This window comes from Schistocerca gregaria, chromosome 8 (genome assembly GCF_023897955.1).
Source record: "Schistocerca gregaria isolate iqSchGreg1 chromosome 8, iqSchGreg1.2, whole genome shotgun sequence".
Classification (NCBI taxonomy): domain Eukaryota; kingdom Metazoa; phylum Arthropoda; class Insecta; order Orthoptera; family Acrididae; genus Schistocerca; species Schistocerca gregaria.
The window spans coordinates 82,211,129-82,233,553 of record NC_064927.1 but is presented as its reverse complement, the minus strand read 5'-3'; the positions used below and the strand labels follow the sequence as shown (position 1 = coordinate 82,233,553).

The 22,425-nt window shown below is 44.0% G+C and overlaps 1 protein-coding gene across 5 annotated transcripts in view; it reads left to right on the top strand.

Annotated features, from left to right (window-relative positions):
• LOC126284879 (N-acetylglucosamine-1-phosphotransferase subunits alpha/beta) overlaps positions 1 to 22,425 on the top strand; it is a 116,265-nt gene that overhangs the window by 72,850 nt on the left and 20,990 nt on the right. For 4 of the 5 annotated variants that reach the window (XM_049984119.1, XM_049984121.1, XM_049984124.1 and 1 more), the window contains one exon: positions 8,086 to 8,188. The exons of the other annotated variant lie outside the window; for it this stretch is intronic. In XM_049984119.1, the coding sequence (XP_049840076.1) occupies positions 8,086 to 8,188 (103 nt within the window). The remainder of the gene's footprint in view (positions 1 to 8,085; positions 8,189 to 22,425) is intronic. 5 annotated transcript variants of the gene reach the window in all.

The window sequence follows — 22,425 nt, the reverse complement described above, 5'->3', positions numbered from 1 at the left end:
TTTGCAGAGATTTTGAGCTCCACTCACTATCATCCTGTCTTCCTTCATTGGGAATGAATGGAGGCAGCTTGGGCAATACTCTTCTCTTCTCAGAATTGTGAGTGCTGCTATGCAGCTTTTGCTGTGGGGAGCTAGATCATACTCTTACTTCATCCCGGACCTCTGCCCCAGGGCCAGATGATGTTCACATTCAGATGTTGCAGCACCTCTCCCTTGTGACCAAGCACTTTCTCCTTCATATGTACAACTGCTGCTGGGCAGAGGGCATGTTTCTCAGGTGCTGGTGTGAAGCCGCTGTCATATGTCCAGTAATGACAAACACCTACGTTCTAGCTACTGCCTTATTTCTTTCACCAGCTGTGTTTGTAAGGTGCTGGAACAAATGATCCATGCCCGGCTAGTATGGTGGCTCGAGTCTTGCAATTTAGTAACTACTGCACAGTGTGGATTTGGAACACACCGTTCTGCAGTGGACCATCTCGTTCCGTCTTTACATCTTGGACCTGTTACTCTTCTGTTTGTTGAAACTTTGAAATTCCTGGGGCTCATGCTCGATAGGAAACTTTCCTGGTCCCTACACGTGTCTTACCTGACAGCCCGCTGGAGGCGGTCCTTCAATGTCCTTCAATGCCACTTCCTGGGGAGAAGATCGATTGACCCTCCTGTGTTTGTACCAGGCCCTTGTCCGTTCAAAACTAGACAATGGGTGTTTCATTTATGCATCTGCATGTCCATCCCTCTTATGCTGTCTCAATGTAATCCACCATCGTGGCATCTGTTTAACCACTGGTGCCTTTTACATTAGCCCACTTGATAGTCTGTATTTTTTGCTCAGCAGATATGCTAGCTGCTTGTCTGCCGAACCTGGCCACCTATCCTATGCCTCTTCCTTCGATGACACCTTTGATCGCCAGTGTGGGGCGCGTCCGTCTTCTGTTACCTTCAGAGTTCACTTCCAGCTATTGCTCCGGCAGCTTAACTTCATGCTACCTGCCACTTTCCTGATGGGTGTGAACCCTTCACTACCTTGGCTTTGGGCGGCAGCCCGCGTTTACCTTGGACTTCATTTGCTTCCTAAGGACACTACTGCAGCCTCAGTCTATCACTGTAAGTTTCTCGACCTTCAGACGGAACTTTACGATAGGTCCTTTGTGTACACTGATGGCTCTTGGACTGGTCAGGTGTCGAGTGTGCCTTTGTCACTAGCACTATCAGTTTTCTGTATCGAAATCTGGAACACTGCTCGGTATTTACAGCGGAGCTCTTCGCTCTGCATGAGGCCACGCAGTACATCCGGTGACACAGGCTTTTGAATTGTGTCATCTGCTCTGACTGTGTGTGTCCTTCAGAGCCTCTATACTCTCCACACCGTCCACCCATTAGTGCAGTGAGTCCAGGAAAGCTTTCACTTGTTCACTCTTGCCAGAGCCACTGCGATGTTTTTGTGGGTCTCTGGTCACATTGGTCTACATCTACATCTACATCCATACTCCGCAAGCCACCTGACAGTGTGTGGCGGAGGGTACCCTGAGTACCTCTATCGGTTGTCCCTTCTATTCTGGTCTCGTATTGTACGTGAAAAGAAGGATTGTCGGTATGCTTCTGTGTGGACTCTAATCTCTCTGATTTTATCCTAATGCTCTCTTCGCGAGATATATGTAGGAGGGAGCAATATACTGCTTGACTCTTCGGTGAAGGTATGTTCTCGGAGCTTTAACAAAAGCCCATACCGAGCTACTGAGCATCTCTCCTGCAGAGTCTTCCACTGGAGTTTATCTATCATCTCCGTAACGCTTTCGCGATTACTAAATGATCCTGTAACGAAGCGCGCTGCTCTCCGTTGGATCTTCTCTATCTCTTCTATCAACCCTATCTGGTGCGGATCCCACACTGCTGAGCAGTATTCAAGCAGCGGGCGAACAAGCGTACTGTAACCTACTTCCTTTGTTGTCGGATTGCATTTTGTTAGGATTCTTCCAATGAATCTCAGTCTGGCATCTGCTTTACCGACGATCAACTTTATATGATCATTCCATTTTAAATCACTCCTAATGCGTACTCCCAGATAATTTATGGAATTAACTGCTTCCAGTTGCTGACCTGCTATTTTGTAGCTAAATTATAAGGGACCTATCTTTCTATGTATTCGCATTACATTACACTTGTCTACATTGAGATTCAATTGCCATTCCGTGCACCATGCGTCAATTTGCTGCAGATCCTCCTGCATTTCAGTACAATTTTCCATTGTTGCAACCTCTCGATACACCACAGCATCATCTGCAAAAAGCCTCAGTGAACTTCCAATGTCTTCCAATGTCATCCACCAGGTCATTTATGTATATTGTGAATAGCAATGGTCCTATGACACTCCCCTGCGGCACACCTGAAATCACTCTTACTTCGGAAGACTTCTCTCCATTGAGAATAACATGCTGCGTTCTGTTATCTAGGAACTCCTCAATCCAATCACACAATTGATCTGATAGTCCGTTTGTTCATTAAACGACTGTGGGGAACTGTGTCAAACACCTTGCGGAAGTCAAGAAACACGGCATCTACCTGTGAACCCGAGTCTAAGGCCCTCTGAGTCTCGTGGACGAATAGCGCGAGCTAGGTTTCACACGACCGTCTTTTTCGAAACTCATGCTGATTCCTACAGATTAGATTTCTAGTCTCCAGAAAAGACATACTCGAACATAATACCTGTTCCAAAATTCTACAACTGATCGACGTTAGAGATATAGGTCTGATGGGAAATGAGGCCGCTGACACTGCTGCCGAGGCTGCAGTTCTTCTGTTCCCTCTGATGTGGTCTTGTGTTGTTGTCTGTCAGTAGGTGGTGTCACTTTGGAATCACCACTGGTCCTCCCTTCGCTGGAACAAGCTACAGGGAAGTAAACCTCTCCCAGTGGTTTGCCCTCTCACTGCAGGTAGATCATTTTATTTATATTGCGTATTGGGTACTGTCTTTTTAACTGTCGCCATTTTTAAGTAGATATCCTGTACTACTTTTTGCTCATTGCCCTCAATCTTTGATTGTTCACCATTTTTTGAAGGAATGCCCTATTTTTAACCACTTATGTTCTCATTTATGTTTGTCGTCTGAGTTATCAGCCATTTTAGCAAATGACGCATGAGCTGTTGACCGCATTTCAGTTTTTATCTGTCGTAGCAATATGATGAAGGACATTTAACCTTTACTTCAGGAGCTCCATTGTCTCTATGGCATATTTTATGGCCCTTTCTCCAAGTCCCTATATTTAGCTGCCTTTCCTTCCATCGATTAGGCTTAACATGTGGTAGTTTTTAACCCCATTTTTGTCTTTGTGTTTTACGGTTTTGACATGCGTGCGTATGACCCTAGTTTTTTTGACGCCCTAAAACAAAACAAAACAAACCGACCATTAGTATTTTCAACATTGAGTTAGGACAGTGGGGAAATGACTCGAGGATGGAGGCACACCATGGAATTTTTGCTGTATAGACTCCTCCCTTTGCACAAGAGGAAGCCGCTTCAGCCATTAAGAAGCAAAGGAAAGTCGGAAGTGCTACAGCTGGTTGCTCTGCAAGTCACCCTGTACCTGACTCTGGTAAAGCCACAGTTACCGCTATCTTCGCGGTCCACCTCACTCTAGATCTATATGCAGTGCTGGCTGCAAGTGTGTGACCACTCCAGGACACAGCAGATATTATTCAAAGTACTGAGCTAAGGCTCGATAGCTGCAGATGCGGGGATCAACACTAGAGGTTTCACCTTCGAACTCAGGTGCTAGTTTACAGCACCAGCTGCACACCCCAACTCGAAACTGGCACCATCGATGTCACTGATGTCTATGCTTGCCTGTATCTAGGCTGATGTGAGCCCCCTGTCCAGAGCCAATGCCGTGCTGTCAGCTGTGACTTATCATGCAGCCCTTGAGATTTTAACGTTGGTACACTACAGATCTTGTATCACCCCTGGGCAGTTTCATGTTATAGTACCTAGTGCAAAAAGGGAGGCACAGAGCTCCATGTGAAGCAGCTATTATATAACAGCAAAGCAGACAGTAGCTCACCGATGGTATGGGCTACCACTTATTTTGATGACTGCCATGAAATTTTGCGAAGATATCATAGCAACTACAGTCCCAGACTGTAGCCCTCCTTCCGCAGGCTACCGTCGTGAACTTCCAGTGAGAGGCAATGATTGTCATCTGGCCTTCTTTGCATTACAGCTGAAAATCTTTTCCCTAGACTTGCTCAGTTACCGTGTAATTGACTGAATGTGAAAGCACTATTATCATTAGCCAACATGAAGCCTACATTGAGAACAACATACTTTAGCATAGAATACTTGAGAGGTTTGTGGTAATTGACAGAAAGTCATCCAGTAAAACAGAAGAGATATCAGGCATTCCCAATAGTGTTATGGGCATTATGTTGTTCTTAATCTATATAAACAATTTAGGGGACAATCTGAGCAGTCCTCTTAAATTGTTTGCGGATGATGATGTCATTTACTGTCTTGTAAAAGTCAGCAGATGATTGATACCAATTACAAAACAATTTAGACAAGGTATCTGTATGGTGCAGAAAGTGGTAATTTACTATAAATAATGTAAAGTATGAAGCCATGTACATAATACTAGAAGGAATCTACTAAATTTTGGTTTCACAATAAATGACACAAATCTAAAGATTTTGAATTCACTTAAATACTTAGGGAGTCTACTAGTCTACCACTGTGTGCTTGTCTGTCCTCTTCTGGAGTATTGGTGTGCAGTGTGGAATCTGCATCGGAGAGGACTGACAGAGGACAATGAAAAATTTCAGAGGAGGACAGCTTGTTTTGTATTATTGTAAAATAGGGGAGAGAGTTCCACAGATATGACAACACAAGTTGGGGTTGCAGTCATTAAAACAAAGGCATTCTTCATTGCTGCATGATCTTTACTTGAAATTTGAATCACCAATTTTCTCCACCAAATGTGAAAATATTTTGTTGAGCCCACCTATATGATCATTGTAATAAAACAAGAGAAATCAGATCTTGCAGTGAAAGATGTAAATGTTTGTTTTTCCTGTGCACTGTAGAGAAATAACATGAAGGTGATTTGATGAATCCTCTACCAGGCACTTAATTGTAAATTGCAGAGTAGTCATGTAGATGTAGAAAGACATCTCCGATTCAGTGCTTTTTCAGAAGCTCATTTTTCTGCTCACAATAACTTCAAAATTGCTCTATTTCTTGCAGTGATTTTGATGTAATTACCAGGAACATCAGTTACTAAAATCGTTGTCATTTATAGTATCAAGGTGTGTGATGTCCTTGTGACCTTTATGGTTTCTGGAATCTTTGGTGATGACAGTCCTGAATAAAATGTTCCCTATTTTCAAAGAACATCAAACTGAATAAGATTCTTAAGTTTTCACTGGCTGTTACCACCATTTTCATCAGCAGTAAAAATATGTATTATTGGAATTGATATTGTATCCTTTTACAGGTGAAGTGGATGGAGCAACAGAGTCCAGAACTTTTCAGAATTGGGCTGAAAATATGCAAAGTTACAAGAATGGTATTTACACTTCCCAAGCATGGTAAATTTACTCACTGAGCATTATGAAGAACAAACAATCAACTCCATACCAATTTGCTCATCATCTTTACTGTTTCCTTGATATAGCTTCAGGGTACAATGCCACTTGGTTACAAGAACAGTATTACTGCTTAGGTGGAGAGATATGCCAGACTACATTTCTTAAATATGCTAGTTCAGCAGAAAATAATCGGTAGCCATATGTTGTATACAAAACTAGTGCCCAAAAATTGATACTAGAATAAAACAGTTTTAATCATCCTGCCTCAAATAAACTGCATTGCACACATAAAAATAACATTATTGACTGTTGTGTAATTTCAGTGAAGTGAAAAGGCATTTCTAAAACCAAAATTACACAAATGCACACACAATTATACAAATACATACACAATGTGTATTCAGTGCTCACAGAACATAATAGGAGGAGGATCAGTCACAACAAAACATAACAAGCTACCCGTGCAGGACACTGCACAGATGGTCCTGCAAAACTATGTAACATAAAATCACATTAGCAATAAACAGAACCCACTGGTGATGGCACAGAGGTGCCGAAACGTGTTTGAGTAATGAGAGAGAGAGAAATGTTTTTGCATAAAAGATGGAACCTTTATTTGACAATGGTCCATAAGAATCCTGACCTTGAATATATGAGAGGTGTTCAAGAACAATATTTGTAGAAAGTCGAGTATTCTACACACTTTCAGGTACAGTTGTTAAAGAATGACTGTTAATATGGCAGTATCTTTGGATAAACAGTACACTTATTGCTGAGACCTGATTTGAAAATAACACATGTATCACATAAAACAAAGTGGGTTGGATCAAACAACTTCAGTGGAACACAGATGGGAGGAAGGATCAAACCACTTCAGTGGAACACAGGTGGGAGAAACAGAACAAAATATAGTTTGAAAATTGTAGGAATGTTTGCCCATATATTAACTTATTAGTGTTAGATTATAAAATAGACAACTGAGATTGAATTCAAATGAAATACTTCTAACAAGGCTGAGATAGTATGGACACATTAAGAGAATGGAGGAGAAGAGGATACCCAGGAGGATGCACGAGATGAGACTGGGAGGAAAGAGACCAAGAGAAAGACTGAGAGACAGATGGCTGAAAGGAGTGGAGGAATGTGTCCTGACGAAAGGAGAAGACTGGACCAAGGTGAAGATGGAGTGATGGTGGCAAGATGGTAGACGATGGAGAGGCCTATGTTCCATACAGACCTGGCCAGAGGCTGGAAACTGTCAAAGATGATGATGATGAAGATGATGATGATGATGATGACTTCTAACAGAAAATACGATACAACTTAGAGGCAACAAATGGTGGTTTTGAAGAGGTTGACAGCCCTTCATGCTATGTGACACCTACTTGTGGAAAGTCCTGAGATATAGAAACATTTTCATGAATTAAGGAGATGGGCATTGCCGCTCTCAGATGAGAGTGCATTGCAGCTGTAGATAAATACAATTTATGTCTACAACGTTTAAACTGGTGAATCTGTGCTGATGTTCTTCTGAATGAGTATGATAAAGAGAAGTCTGGAGTAAATGTAACAACTTGTCTAACAGTAGAGGTGTTGAGTTTTCAACAGGCACATAAGCAAGACTGAAAACTTCACTGCTGGTACATGACTGCTTTTTCATGGGTGTCCCTTCCTGTAATGGGGTAGGATAAGCCTGTGGTAGATCTGAAAAAGGGTGGGGTGCTGGGTGGGTGTACCTGACATGTCTTGCACCTGGCACTCGATTTCAGTGGCTGCTTCAGGACCCTTGCCTTCTCGAAACTATCGCTAGATACCAGCTTCTCCAAACTATGTACGTGGGATTCGTCCTCACAATACATCCTCTGTTCCTGTAATCTATTGGGCCTCGATGTCCGCTACACACTGCCCTGCTCCCCTGTCCACCTTTCCCCAGGACCCTAACTTCACTCATTCTGCACCAACACCCTCCTCCCTGCCAGTCTCCCCTTCCTCTGTTCTATGACACGCTCCCAGTCCACTCCTTTCATCAGCCTCCCTTCCTGAACCCATCCTGCACCCCATCTCGTCTTCCTGTGCCGACTCCACCTGCCACAACCTTCCACCTTAGTCAAGCTGCAGAACAGCAGTCCCGGTAGAGTGTATTCAGCCAGCACGGTGTAGCCTTACTTGTGTGCGTGTGTGGGTGCACGCATACAGCCCTCTTTATGGGCCTGTTGATGACTTGACATTACTTCAATGAGCAACATGTCATTTGTTGGACCAATTAGATCTTGCATGTTAGATGCAAGCAACTTGGCACATTATGTGCCAGATTTTTGTTGAATCACTTTAATGAGCACTGTTTTGTTGAAGGGCATACTGAGTCTTCACCTCAAAGTGAATGATACTGACTTCATTAACTCAGCAAGCTTATCTAGTTTTTTATGTGTAACAGCACAAGAATGTAATAGGTATGTGTTCCTAATTATTCCCGATGGTTCTTGTTCTTTTTGATTCTGATTGCAGGATTCCTGGCTTGTCAGATAAATTCTTATACTTCAATGATGATGTTATGCTTGGCAAGGAAGTTTGGCCAGAAGACTTTATTACCTATTCTAAAGGGCAGAAGGTAAGATAAACAACAGTTAATAGGCTTCTATTGATTCTGCAGCAGCATAATCAAGTGTTATTTGTTGTATCTTCATGTTGGTACCTTATAGTAATCTTCCAGAAGATTACGATAACCTGGCTCTGGTTTTTGAGAATGGGGGTTCACTATTGTTAACCAGGCTATTTATTAGTTATGATTTCGATACATTGCACTCTATATCCTGCACATGCATCATGTCCTGGTATCCAATGAGCCGACACTAAAATCAGTAACCTCTTTACATCAACATTAGCACCACCGTCACATCAAATGGTACTTGTATTGTGTGTTTTAAATGGCGTATTGATTGGGAAAGTAGTGTATATTTGTGGTGGCAAAGAGTGAGGAAGACAAACTCTTGTGTGCGATGGCACATTTATGTTCAAACTTCAACTTCTCCTGTAAATCACTTATGAATTATGCATTTTCGGCTAATGTGCTCATTGGCAAGAAGTTGATGTCTGGTGAATTGTGTATGCCTGGTTGTGCAATAGGTAAAACACTGTAATCAGGGACTAGTCTTGAGTGAAAGATGTAATTATTAAATGGCATGGAGGTGATAGGGCATGTAAGGAGACAAATGGATGGTAAATATGAAAGATGGGTAGATGACATTATGAAACATTTGTCATTTTTCCTCTTCTCTGAACTTACAGTCCTTACTGTTTCTTCTTCTTCTTCTTCTTCTTCTCTCTCTCTCTCTCTCTCTCTCTCTCTCTCTCTCTTTGAAATCTTCCCATCTTCCCATTCTTCCTCAGTCTTGGTAGAGTTCCACTTCTTACAGAATTTTAATCCTCATCCAAGTTTTCATTCCAACACCCTAGCTTCTGTTTTCGCACAAGGCCTGCCAAATGCTTGACTACTTTTATGAGTCTCTGATTTCTTCCCAGCTGTTAATCTCCAAATTAAACAGGTTTTTGAGGTACTTACCTTTGTTCTGCTTCAGTGTCTCCATGTTGATTTTAGGTTTCTTGTTTAAGCTGGCATTGGTCTGTTCAGCTGAATCTTACTTTCATCTTTGACAGGTAGTGATGCGAGTAGATGTTGGTGCTTTTTCTTACTTTGATCTTTAGTATTTCTTTTTGATTTTCGGCCACTTAATGGCAACATGTTCAATTTGTATCTCTCCTAGTACTGTGTTTGGAGAAACCTATGTTTTCTTCTTCTTCCACGGGAGGGCTTTGACGTTTGTGGACATTACTTGTAGATCAAATTGTTACAGAAGGTGATAACTCATTCCTGTTTTTATATGTACGGTATGTCAAATGTTTTCCCAGTATTGTCCTGCATTTATTATTGCTGTCCACTTTACCCTCCAGGTGTCTCTCAACTCTTTTGTGAGTACATGCTTGGCTACCGTGGAGCCTCAGCCTTTGCAGCATTACTTTCATTTGCATGCTGCAAGCTTATACTTCCGCTATTCCTTTCTCTCTCTGTCTCTCTATCAGATGGCTTTCTCGGTGCACACCCTGCTTGGACCTGGTTTATGACTGGACCTAGAGTTTCTACTTCCAGCATAGCCTTCAACTTTTCATTAAATAAACACATGGTCCCCATTGTTCAGTTTGACCTGCCACTAATTGTAACGTGTGCATGAATAATGTTGTATGGCACATTGACATTTTGTAGAATCACCTCGAGTAATGTTGTATATGGCAGTCTCGACCACCTGGTGCAATAGCCGCAGCACTAAACCATGAGGAAAGAAGCAGTTTCCACATCTCTGCACGAACAGTGCTATATGTTACAAAAATGGCAGAGTGTAGCAATGTTACGTTTACTGCAAGTGGTTTGAAACGTGCAATAATGAAATTTTGACTGGGCCCTAATTTGCAAACACATTTCGAGTTTCCCAAAGAATATGAGCAATTACAGCAGGAATAAATTCTCAAAAGAATGTCTGGACCCCAATCTCAACTTTTGCAGAACGATTTAATTGTTTACCGGAGAGTTTCCTGATAAATCAACAGACAGGTCATACTACCAAAGTGTGTGTCAACAGATTTTGATAAGCATTTCATAACACCTAGGTCAGATATTTGCAGACATGTGATTTATTGTTTGACAAAATAGTCACAACTTATGATAAAATAGAACCACACAATACCGAACTGGAGAGTCAGTTGCATCATGTGACATGCAAAAGCAGACCAAGCATACAAAGGGCTAAGAAGCGATACAAAATGGCCAAAAGGAACAATAATATTCATGATGTACACAGGTTTTACTTTGTCCTACATTACGCATTCTTCGGTATTCTACCAGAGATGGCTGCCATCATATAATTTCATTGTTCACGATTTTGATACTGGAAGCATCACAGTAAATGTGTGGGACGAATTCACCACTAGGAGTGGTTTAGCGGGAATAGTTTTCTGTGTGCTTAAATTTGTGATGAACACTTAGAATAAGCTTGAAGAAGATATGGCACGCAAACTGATTGTATAGTCTGATCAGTGCACAATAACTGGCGAGTTTTAGTGCTTTTCTTCTATCTGGTCAACGGCAAGTACTTTACAGAAATGTATTAGAAGTTTTTATGTTCAGGTCACTGTTTCCTACCTTGTGACAGGGACACTCTGGTACCGCGCGCTGCGGAATTTGAATCCGCGCCAGACATCTTGGACGCTGAAGACCCATAGAGGTCTCCGCACCATCGCGCAGTAAGCTGTGGCGGCGCGCGCCTCCTGGCCCACTTTTAGTGTGAGGGCGATACAGTGGAACACTTGGTTCCAGCGCCAATAGCGGTGCCCCCGATAGCGTACTTAAGCACGTGCCTCTCGCTCAGCCAGCCAGTCTAACCTCGCGTACGTCGGTTGACACCTCGCCTCGCATTAGGCAGGCTACTTCCTTTTTCTGTGTACGAGTGAAAGTGTTTGTTTCCTGGTGACTCCGTTGTTCAATCTTGTTTTATTCGTTCTGTCCGCTGGTTGTGTCCGTCCTCTCCGGTTGTGTTGTTGTTCGTGGGCCTCTCCCTGGGTCCCACCGCGCTTTCCGTCATTGCTACCCCGTGACCGTCCCGGTCGCAGTTACAATATTTTGGCGACGAGGTAAACGGTGGTCGTTGTTGGTATGGAGGCGAAGTTGGTCTGTCTGCTGTAGCAACAGCAGCAGCTCATGCAGCAGCAGCAACAGCAGCTCCAGTTAGACATCTTACAAAAGTCACTGCAGTTACTAACTGCCAAAGTCAATGCCCGAGACGTGTTGCTGCAACAGCTTCAGAGTCCTCGTGTGTCTGATGCTTTCCCACGTCCGCCATTGTTTCCACCCTTTAATGACGCTAAACAGGACTGGGAAACCTACTTACATTGGCTGAAACAACATTTCACGGCTTTTCAAATCACGGACGACTCCTTACAGCGGTCGTTGTTTTTGTCTTGGGCCTCTCCAAGACACGTTCTTTCTTCTCTGCAAGTTGGCACCGTTGACCGATCCTGTGGCTCTCTCTTTCCAGGAGATCTGCCTTGTGCTGACAAACTTTTATTCCCAATGCTACCATGTAGTCGCCTCTCAGCTGAGGTTCCACCCATACCATAAAGAGCCTGGTCAATCGTATCGTTCCTGAGTCATGGACTAGCAGGGTCTCAGCCATCGATGCAATTTTATATACACCAATCAGCAGTGTAAGGCTTCATATGCGGACTCCCTGATCAGGGATGTGGTGGTTCAGCTGGGTCCCGACCCTGTGGTCCATACTGCGAAGTTGAAACTCGACAACCCCTCCTTGGAACAGATTCTCCGCATTGCCCACTCCTTTGAAATTGCTCAATCAGCTAACGAACGTTGTATGGCACGACTGCAGGTGGCAGCGATCGTGACATTATGGCGGGTTCCGCCCTCGCGACGTCGACGTGGCCAGCGGACGGAGGCCAGCACTGTCGGGACTCCTCATGTTCCAATGTCTCTATGGTGTTGGCGCCTTTGGTCGCCCCTCGTCACCGATCTCGCAGCCCACTTCCATCTTGTCCGTAGTGCTTTACTGCCCATTCGCAGGCTGATTGTCCCCACCACTGGAAAACGTGCACGCTGTGTAACAAGGAGGGCCACTTCCGATCGGTTTGTCGTAGTTGCTAGACTCGATCCAGTCCTGTTTACCACACATTACCTGAAATCGAAGACAGTTAAAGATACTACCTAACTCATTACACAGGATGGGAAGAGGAATAAGTGACATCACCACTGAAGTGCCCCAGACAGATCTTGGAACACCCTTTTGTCTTTTGCAAATTTTGAAAACTAATGTTTTTTTTTTTTTTTTTTTTTTTTTTTTTTTTTTTTTTTTTTTTTTTTTTTTCTCCAGGAACTGGTCTACAGAATCGTCTGGTCTGTAAACTAACCCCATTTGAATTCTTTGTGGTAGCCTTCTCTTAAGTGCATCCATTTGAGGTAATTCATCAAAGTGTTGGTCTATGTGTGCAAGTTTCATGATCTGGTCTTTGCAAAACTCTTTCATACCCCCTTTCTGCTCCCTGTACATTGGACCATTTAAAAACTTACTCTTTATCCTTGCCTGTTCAGTGTCAGACCAAAACTTTTTCAAGAAACACTTTTCAAATTCATCTATGGTTAAATTGCTACAGTCAAGTTAGTTGGCCCATGACAAGGCTTCCCCTTCTAATGATCTTTTAATGAACTTAATTTTTAATTCATCACTCATACCAGGGAGAAAACTATCACAGAAACTTTGTATAAAATCAACTGGATGAAAGTGTTTGTCACCAGTGAAACACTTCAGTGGCATAGCAGGAAAGCTTGGATGTCCTACATTACAGAATGTTTTTTGATAAGCCCCATCTTGTTTTTTTGGTAATGGTGACATCATTATGTTATCTCAGCTATCTTCTGAACTTTTTCATCTACATCTGAAGCAACAATGTCTGTTTTTTCATTTAGCTTATTTATAAAGTTCACAGATTGTGTACTAGTGTCTCCAACAGCATCTTTACGTCTTAGCTTCAACAGCACGTATCTCAGATGTGAGGTCCTTGTATACTTCTTATATTTTGGTTTATAATGATTGTATTTTGGATTCTCAAGCCTCTACCCTCCCCTCAACTTTTTTCACACGTTCATCTTTAGCTTTCACTGGAGAAAAGCTCAGTCATTTTTAATATTTGAAATTTGTGCGTTAAGCTCTGTTCTAATGAGATTACTTTGTTTTCCACTGTTTTTTTCCATTGATGACAGGCTTTTTGTTTCAAGTTTTTCACTATTTTTTCCTTTGATTACATTAATGCAGTAAACATGTCTTGTAAATTAGCTGTTTGGGATTTTCACTCAGCATTGTTTTACTTACATGCAACTGTACTTGTTTCTCATGGTCTAGACTCGAATCTAACATGTTACTGTCTAAAACTCCTGAGTCTGCACTGATTTCATTTAATGTGCTTTGGTCGACTATTGTCTAATACATCTTAAAACATGCTGTTATCGGCTATGTCTTGGCTAAACTCACTAGTTGAAGCTGGTAGGTTCAGCATATTTATTTCATTGTTCGGATCATGATTCACTTTTTGTAAATTTGTTCTTAAATTATCGATGCTAAAAGAAAAAAAAATGTTGGTCAAAATGTCCATACAGCACAACACTGCACTGAGAAAATGCAAAAATTAATATTTTAATTGGTTAGCTGCTTATTGTCCTGGATTGGGTAGCTGGCGTCAACTTTATTAATAATGCCTCAACCTTTTACAACCATGTATGTCCATAGTTTTGCGCCTTTCCAAAACTTATCCACATGGTAATATGTCAAACTACATTTGGTTTAAAATCATTCCACTTTGCAACACAACTATATGCTTTTTGGTGACTTGAAACATAAACACTGTCAAAAATCCAAACGTACAAGTATCCTGGTCCCAATAGCACCACTTTAATGACCTCCTTTGTTACACACATTGGATGACCATTAATTGTAAATAATTGTTCATGGAGTAATTACATGTTGTTGGCTGGGTCCAGTTGTAGTTTTAAAGAAAAAATTCTCATCTTGTTTCTTAAGGATCTCCTCAAATTTGTTGCTTGAACTTCTATCTAAAAGCCAGGTTCTCTTGTAGGTCTGGATGCCCTATAGGTTGATGTGTTTGTAGAATAATGTAGACGACGAAACTGATTCATATGTAATTTTCACATTTGATAGTCCTAGATGCCTTGCTGCCATAAATTTACAATGTTCACTCAGTGAAATACATTCCATTTGTACACAACTCCAGAAAACTTTACATTTCTCCTACCTTCCTTCCTTCGACACACACATGCAGTTAACATAGCTCCAAAGTATCAGTAAAAGTATATTCATACTAAGATCGAAACATAGATATAGAACATTAAATTGAAAATAATGTACAAAAAATGAAATTTAGTCACCAGTACAATACAACAATTATGATCATATATATTAACATAAACAAAAATATATCTCTTTTTGTAGTGCAGTAATTCTATGATTTATTTTTATTTTTTTTAAATCACAGGGGTTTATTGTGTTAGCACTTCATATACTGTTTTACAGTTGAGTTTAAAACATTTCAAATTAGATTGAAAAAAGGATAAGATTGTAAATTTGTGAATATACATGGTCCAGACGTCTTATTGTACGTTACAGCCTGAGGTGGACTCTCCAGTGGTTCCTGAGGCCCCAGTTCATACCACACAACAGAACCCGAAACTCTGTGTAATATGATGTCTAACCCCTCAACCATTGGCAGCAGGTGACCCAAAGGCCTAACCTTCCCCTTGGTCCCTTCATGGCATCGCTGTACATCGAGAACATTATTCTCCATTGGAATCATAGTGTTTTTTTCCACCACCTGGGTGAGCTACAACATCTTTTAAGCTCATCACCTACCTCCTGTATTGCCATTCAGGAGACGTGGTTTCCAGCAATGCAGACCCCAGCTGTTCATGGATACCAGGAATATTATAAGAATCATGCTGTCTATGACAAGGTGTTGGGCAGAGTTTGCGCATATGTTTTAGAACTCGTGCCTCGTGCCTCTTAGTGCACCTTTGGAGGCTGTGGCTGTTCAGGTAAGGGCATTTCAGGATATTACCATTTGCATGGTTACCATCCTCCCGATGGTGAAGAGTCTCACAGTACACTGTTTGCATTGGTTTCTCAGCTCCTCCCTCCCACCTTTTCTAATCTTGGGTGATTTCAACGTCCATAACCCTTTGTGGGCTGGAACCACGTTCACTAGCCACGGTACAGACCTCGAAAACTTAGTGGCACAACTTGACCATTGCCTCCTGAATACTGGTACCCTCACACACTTCAATGTGGTGCATGGAATCTTCTCAGTAGTAGACCTTCCCATTTTGCAGGCCTTGTCTTCTTCCACCCATCCACTTGGGGATCCACGATCACCTGCACCCCCCTAGTGACCACTTCCAGATCTTTTCACACCAGCCTGGATGGGCTCTCTCAACAGTGCTGACTGGATTGTTTTCACGTCTGCTGTCGAGCTTGGCTTCTTGCTGCATGGAGATATCAATGAGGCAATCCAGAATACGATTACAGCAATTCCTTCAGCAGCCGATTTAGCAATTCCCTTTTTGTCAGGACCTCCCCAGTGCAAGACAGTACCTTGGTGGTCCTTGGAATTTGCAGAGGCCATTTGAGATCGTAGGTGGGATCTCCAACACCGTAAGTGTCACCCACAAATGGAGCATCTTTAAGCTGCTTTTGCCTGGGTCCGACACCTACTAAAAAGATGGAAGCGTACCTCTTCTTCGCAGGTTTGGATTAAGATCAGACATTCGTGTGGACACCAGACAACCTGCAGGTTTATCTGGCATACCGTAGACGCCATCGCCGAACATTTTTCTCTACACTATGCTCGAGCCTAAGCGTCTGAAAATTATCGACCTGCCTTTTGTGTCCTAAAACAGCAGTTGGAGTGAAAGCAATTATCTTTTACTATACATCACTTATATCCATATAATGCTCCATTCAGTCAGTGGGAATTTATCAGTGTTCTTGCCCACCATCCTGATAGAGCCCCAGGGCCAGACTGTATCCACAACCAAATCGTCAAGCACCTGGCAGTGGATCATCAACGTCATACCCTTGCCACCTCTAACTGTATCTGGTACAACGCCACGTTCCCATCACAATGGCGAGGAAGCGTCATTGTCCCTCTACTGAAACTGGGTATGCACCCTCTAGAGATGGACATTTGTCACCCCCAGTGAGTCCACAATTCTTTTGTGGATACGTGTGTAGCGAGCACAGGACCCCGAGCTAGTCTGGCCCTCTTTCCAGGGTGCATACCTACCTTTTCCACATCCTTCCCCATCCCCCATCCCCCATCCCTCCACATCCTTCCCCTTCCCCCATTCTTCCCCCCCCCCCCCCACCTCCGCCTCTTGCCTTCCCTTTCTCCCCCTCTGGGAGTGGGAGTATGTTTTGTGCTTACGCCTGGAGAAGGATGCTCAAAACTGTAAAACAGTCTCTCTTCTTCGCTTTCTGTGCTGGCAAGTCTTTGTCCTTCCTTTGTTCTTCTCTTTTCCTTACCTCTTCTCTTTACCATTTTCTCCGCTGCGGCGTTTGAGACCCCTCTTCTTTCCTTTCCTTTTCTTTGTTCCTCCCTTTCTCTTTTTTCCTCCCTGTGCGTGTCTGAAGGCCGACCCACGCATAGCCGGTGACGGGGTAACACGTAATTCCCCACCCCGGGTAGACAGGTAGGACATCTACATACCCCCTGGTAACGGCCAGCCCCAGGGAGAGGTCATTACCCGAGCTGATACCTTCCGAAAGTGTCGATTGGTCCCTTCGGCCATTTCTCGGGAGGTGTGACCTGATGTGTGAACAATCACCTAAGTGTGTGAGTGCCCTCAGAGAGGGCCCCCACGAGGAAGGAGCGCGCCATCAGAGACGCCGGTAATCATGGGGGATACTTCTGCAATGGTTTCCTCATCATCTACTATGTCTGCTCACAAGCGAAAGTTGAGACTCAGCTACGGACTATTCTTCCATCAGTGCCACAGTTCCTTGTTGTTTCTCGGTCTGACAAAGGTCAAAACTTCTCCACAGTCAACCCTTTCATTATTCAGAAAGGTGTCATCGCAATTGCAGGTCCTGTAAAGTCTTATTTCCCATTACGATATGCCACCTTGTTGTTAGAAACAGTCAGTGCCCTCCAGGCACAAAAATTGCTGCGTACTTCACTGCTACATACCTTCCCTGTCTGAGTGGAAGTGCACTGCACTTTCAATTCATCACGTGCGGTCATTTATACATGCTCCCTTGACGGATTGTCCGACGAGAAAATTCAAAACTACCTGTCTGACCAGGGCTAACGGCTGTTCATTAAGTCATGAAAAGGGTTGACAAGGACTTGGTTCCAACCTGTACTATCTTCCTGACATTTGACAGAGCTCAGCTTCCATCAAACATAAAAGTGGGCTATGAGATAATTTCCTTTCACTCTTACATCCCAAACACTACGTGTTGCTATCGGTGTCAGCAGTTCAATCGTACCAGCCAGTTATGTTCCAATCCGGCCAAATGCGTTACGTGTGGCAAGGATGCCCACGAGGGTGCTTGTCCACCTCCGTTCCCTTGTTGCGTCAACTGTATGGGTGACCGTGCTGCTTGCTCTAGTGATTGCCCCATTTTTGAAGATGAGCGGCTCATTCCCTCATCTCAACCTCCTGTTTCCATGAAGGCTAGTAAGAAACCCAGTTCCTCTCTTTCTCCACCACGGCACGTCTCATCTACAGCACCAGCTGGTGGTAACCGACCTCGGCCGTCTTCTGTGTTGCCGAGGCGCACTGCCGGTGGCCGATCAACTGGCCGATCGCCGGTGGCAGGAGCTGCTCCCGAACAACGTTCCACGCTGTCGGTCGCAAGCTCTGAGCAGTTGTCGAGTTGAGGGCAACCTCGGTCACATTCTTCCCTTTTCAGTCCACCCTATGTCCATTATCCATTGGAATATCCGCCACATTCGAGCCAATTGGGATGAATTGTCGATCCTCTTATGATCCTACTCGCCGGTCATCTTCTGTCTTCAGGAAGCAAAGCTGCGTCCCCAGGATCACTTTGTTTTTCCCCATTTTCAGTCAGTTCAATTTGATCTCCCCTTTGTTGAAGGCACAGCAACACATGGAGGACTCATGATTCTTCTCCATGATACTGTCCATTATCACCCAGTCCCATTAAACAGTTTATTCCAAGCTGTCACTGTCCATCTTTCCCTTTCTGGATACACCTTCTCTCTTTGTACTGTATACATTCCACCGTCCACACCAATGGCAAGAGCTGATCTCCTTCATCTTCTTGGTCAACTTACGTCCCCGCTTTCTGCTGCTTGGGGACTTCAATCCCCACCACCCGCTTTGGGAATCTCCACATTCTTGTCCGCGTGGCTCACTGTTGATAGACGTCTTCCACCAAGCGAATCTTGTTTGCCTCAACACTGGGGACCATACATTTTTGTCTGCCTCCATGACAAATTTCTCTTTTGGACCTTTCGGTTGGTACTGTTCCGCTAGCTCGGCACTTCGAATGGTTCGCCCTTGCTGATACACACTCGAGTGACCACTTTCCATGTGTCCTTCGATTGCAGCCACAACTGCCATCTACACGCCTGAGACGCTGGAAGTGTGTCCAAGCCGATTTGGCACTTTTTTTTTGCCTCTAGCGACATTCGATGACCGTCACTTTCATAGTGTCGACAATTAGGTCACTCATATTACAGAAGTTATTCTTACAGCTGCGGAACGTTCAATACCTCGCACCTCTGATTTGCCCCGGTACCCCCCAGTTTCTTGGTGGAACGAGGCGTGCCGTGATGCAATACGTGAGTGGCGACGTGCTCCTTGCGTTTTTCCGCTACCATCCTACTTTGGCCAGCTGTATCTGCTATAAGCAGTTACATGCGCGATGGTGTCGTGCCATTCACGGTAGCAAGAAGGCAAGCTGGGACTTCTTTACTAGCTCATTTAACACCTTCACTCCCTCCTTAGAAGTTTGCAGTCAGATTCAATGGTTAACTGGCGCGCCTAGTTCCTCCCCAGTCTCTGAGCTCACTGTCACACATGATACATTAGTGGACCCCGTCGCAATTTCCAACTCATTGGGTCAATGCTTTGCTAAGATTTCGAGCTCTTCAAATTACCCACCCGCTTTTCTCCCGAAGAAATGTGCAGCGGAAGTGCTACCTCTTGCTTTCCTCTGTCAAAAACTCGAAAGCTATAATACTATTTTCTCCATGCGGTAACACCAACATGCACTCTCTTCTTCTCACTCTTCCACCCCAGGACCGGATGCTATACACATTTAAATTTTGCTGCATTTACGATACCATAGTCTGCGTTACCTCCTTCATCTTTATAATGGAATTTTGACCGACAGTACATTTCCCAGAAGATGGTGGGAAGCTATCGTCGTTCCTGTTCCGAAACTGGGAAAGGGCAAACATCTCCCCTCCAGCTATTGTCCCATTTCCATCACGAGTAGTGTATGTAAGGTTTTGGAGCGTATGGTGAATTGCTGTTTAGCCTGGTTGCTGGAGTCCCGAAGTCTTTTAACACCTGCCCAATGCGGTTTCCGAAAGCATCGTTCTGCAGTTGACCATCTTGTTGCTCTCTCCACTTATATCATGAACAATTTTCTCAGGAAGCGCCAAACAGTAGCAAAATGTTTTGATCTGGAGAGAGCATACAATATGTGTTGGAGGACAGGCATCCTCCGCACACTGTTCTCTTGGGGCTTTCGAGGTCGGCTGCCCCTTTTTCTTTGTGAATTTATGGCAGAGCGCACATTTAAAGTGCGGTGAACACTACTTTCTCCCAAGAAAACGGGGCACCCCAGGGGTGCGTGATAAGTGTTGTACTGTTTGCCATTGCCATAAATCCAATTATGGATTGTCTCCTTCCTGATGCCTCGGGCTCCCTCTTTGTGGACGATTTTGCAATCTACTACAGCTCTCAACGGACCAGCCTTCTTGAACGATATCTTCAAGGATGTCTCGATCGCCTCAACTCATGGAGCATTGAAACCAGCTTCCGCTTTTCTCCGAGTAAGATCGTTTGTGTCAATTTTTGGTGTCCTACGGATTTCTTCCACCTTCTTTACATCTAGGCCCTGTCAACCTTCTGTTTGCTGACGTCATTAAATTCTTGGGTCTTATGTTAGACAGAAAACTGTGCTGGTCCTCCCACATTTCCTATCTTTTGGCTCGCTGTCTGTGATCCCTCAACACCCTCTGTGTCCTGAATGGTACCTCCTGGGGAGCGGAGCAGTAATCCTTCTCCGCCTGTAACGCACCTTAGTGCACTCGTAAATGGACTATGGAAGCATAGTTTACTCCTCTGCTTGGCTGTCTATTCTTCGGCGTCTCGACTCTGTCCACTACCATGGATTACGTTTAGCATCTGGAGCTTCTTACACCAGCTCTATGGAAAGCCTTTATGCTGAGACTGCTGAACCTCCACTGTCCAATTGGCGAGCTGTCCTTCTGAGTCGTTATCTGTCTTCCATGCCTCCTAATCTGGCCCATGACATTTTTTTCGATGCTTCCTTGGATTTAGGGTATGCATGTCGCCATTCCTCTCTACTAACACCAGGAGTCCACTTCTGTCAACTGCTATGTTCTCTTTCCTTCCATTTTCCTAAAACTTTCTTGACAACTTGGGGTACAGCACCATCTCGGCACCGGCCCCGGACCTGCCTGTTCCGTGACCTTTGTCAGTTTCCCAAGGATGGTACCCCTTCTCTTGTTTATCATCGGGCATTTGGTGCTCTATGTGCACAAATGAAGGATGCCACATTTATTTACACTGATGGCTCAAAAACATCATTTGGTGTAGGGAGTGCCTATATTGTTGGCGACACCCCTAATTGAATTTGTCTTCCCGACCAGTGTTCGGATTTTACTGCGGAGCTTTACGCTGTCCTCCAGGCTGTCCGATACACCCATCGCCACCAGTGGATACAGTATATTATATGCTCAGATTCGCTCAGCTCTCTCCTCAGTCTGCAAGCTTTTTACCCTGTCGACGGGATTCAGGACTGCCTCCACTTGCACCACTTGGGGGGCATCTCTGTGGCATTCCTCTGGAGCCCAGAACATGTTGGTATCCATGGAAACGAGGCGGCCTATATAGCAGCCAAGGCTGCAGTCTCTCTTCTTCAGCCTCCTGTTCGCGTGGTTCCCTTTGCCAATGTACAGAGTGTTTTTTGTCATCAAGTTGCCCTTTTATGGTATGCACATTTGTCTACACTTCCCAATAATAAATTGTGGGACGTGAAAGTTCTTCCCTGTGCTTGGAGCTGTTCCTCCCGACTTCATCATCTGGAGGAGGTATTTTTAACTAGACTCTGGACAGGGCACTGTCTTTTTAGCCATCGACATCTTTTAAGTGACCATCCTTCCCTGCTCTCAACTGTGGATGGTGAGACACCTTTTACTTGAGTGCCCCTATTTTACTCTGTTACGTGCCCGTCTACAGCTGTCGCCTGATATATCTTCCCTTTTAGCAGATGACATGCCATCAGGTGATCGCATTCTCGAGTTTATTAGTGTCAGTGAGATGACATCAGTCATTTAAAGCTCTTTTTGGGGACAAACAACCCCCCCCCCCCCCCTCTCGTTCTATAGTGGTTTTCTAAGCTTTCCTTCTGTTTTTTAGTTTCCCCACGTTTTTGAGTTTTGCTGCCATTGCTGCTTATTTCCAGTTTCGTTTCTTTACCTTTTCCTAAGTCACTAATGACCGTAGTAGTTTTGTGCCCTAAACCTAAAACCATAACAAAAAAAGGCCCAATTAGTCCTTTTAATGTTCTCTGTAAGCTATTTGAATGCACGGTGAGCCAGCAGCTGTGTTGGCTCCTAAAGTGCCGGGGTCTTCTATGTCCGCCCCGGGATGGTTTCCGCGAAGGCCAATCCGCTACTGATAATCTGGTTTGCCTGAAGTCTGCCATCTGAACTGCTCTGAACTGCTTTTGCCTGATGTCAACACCTTAAAGCTTTCTTCGTTGACCGCATGGCGACACCACATCCTTGCTACCTTACGTGAGTGTGGTCTCTGGGATCTTCGCACAATTTCCATACAGAACTACCTATTGCACCATATGTTCCGGGTTCAAGGTCATGCTTTCCCCAGTAGCCCCATTACTCAAAAGAATGGGGTCGCACAGTGCTCTGTACCGAGTGTCCCACTCTTTCTAGTCACCATCAATGGTCTCGCAGCAGCTGTGGAGTCCTCAGTATCAC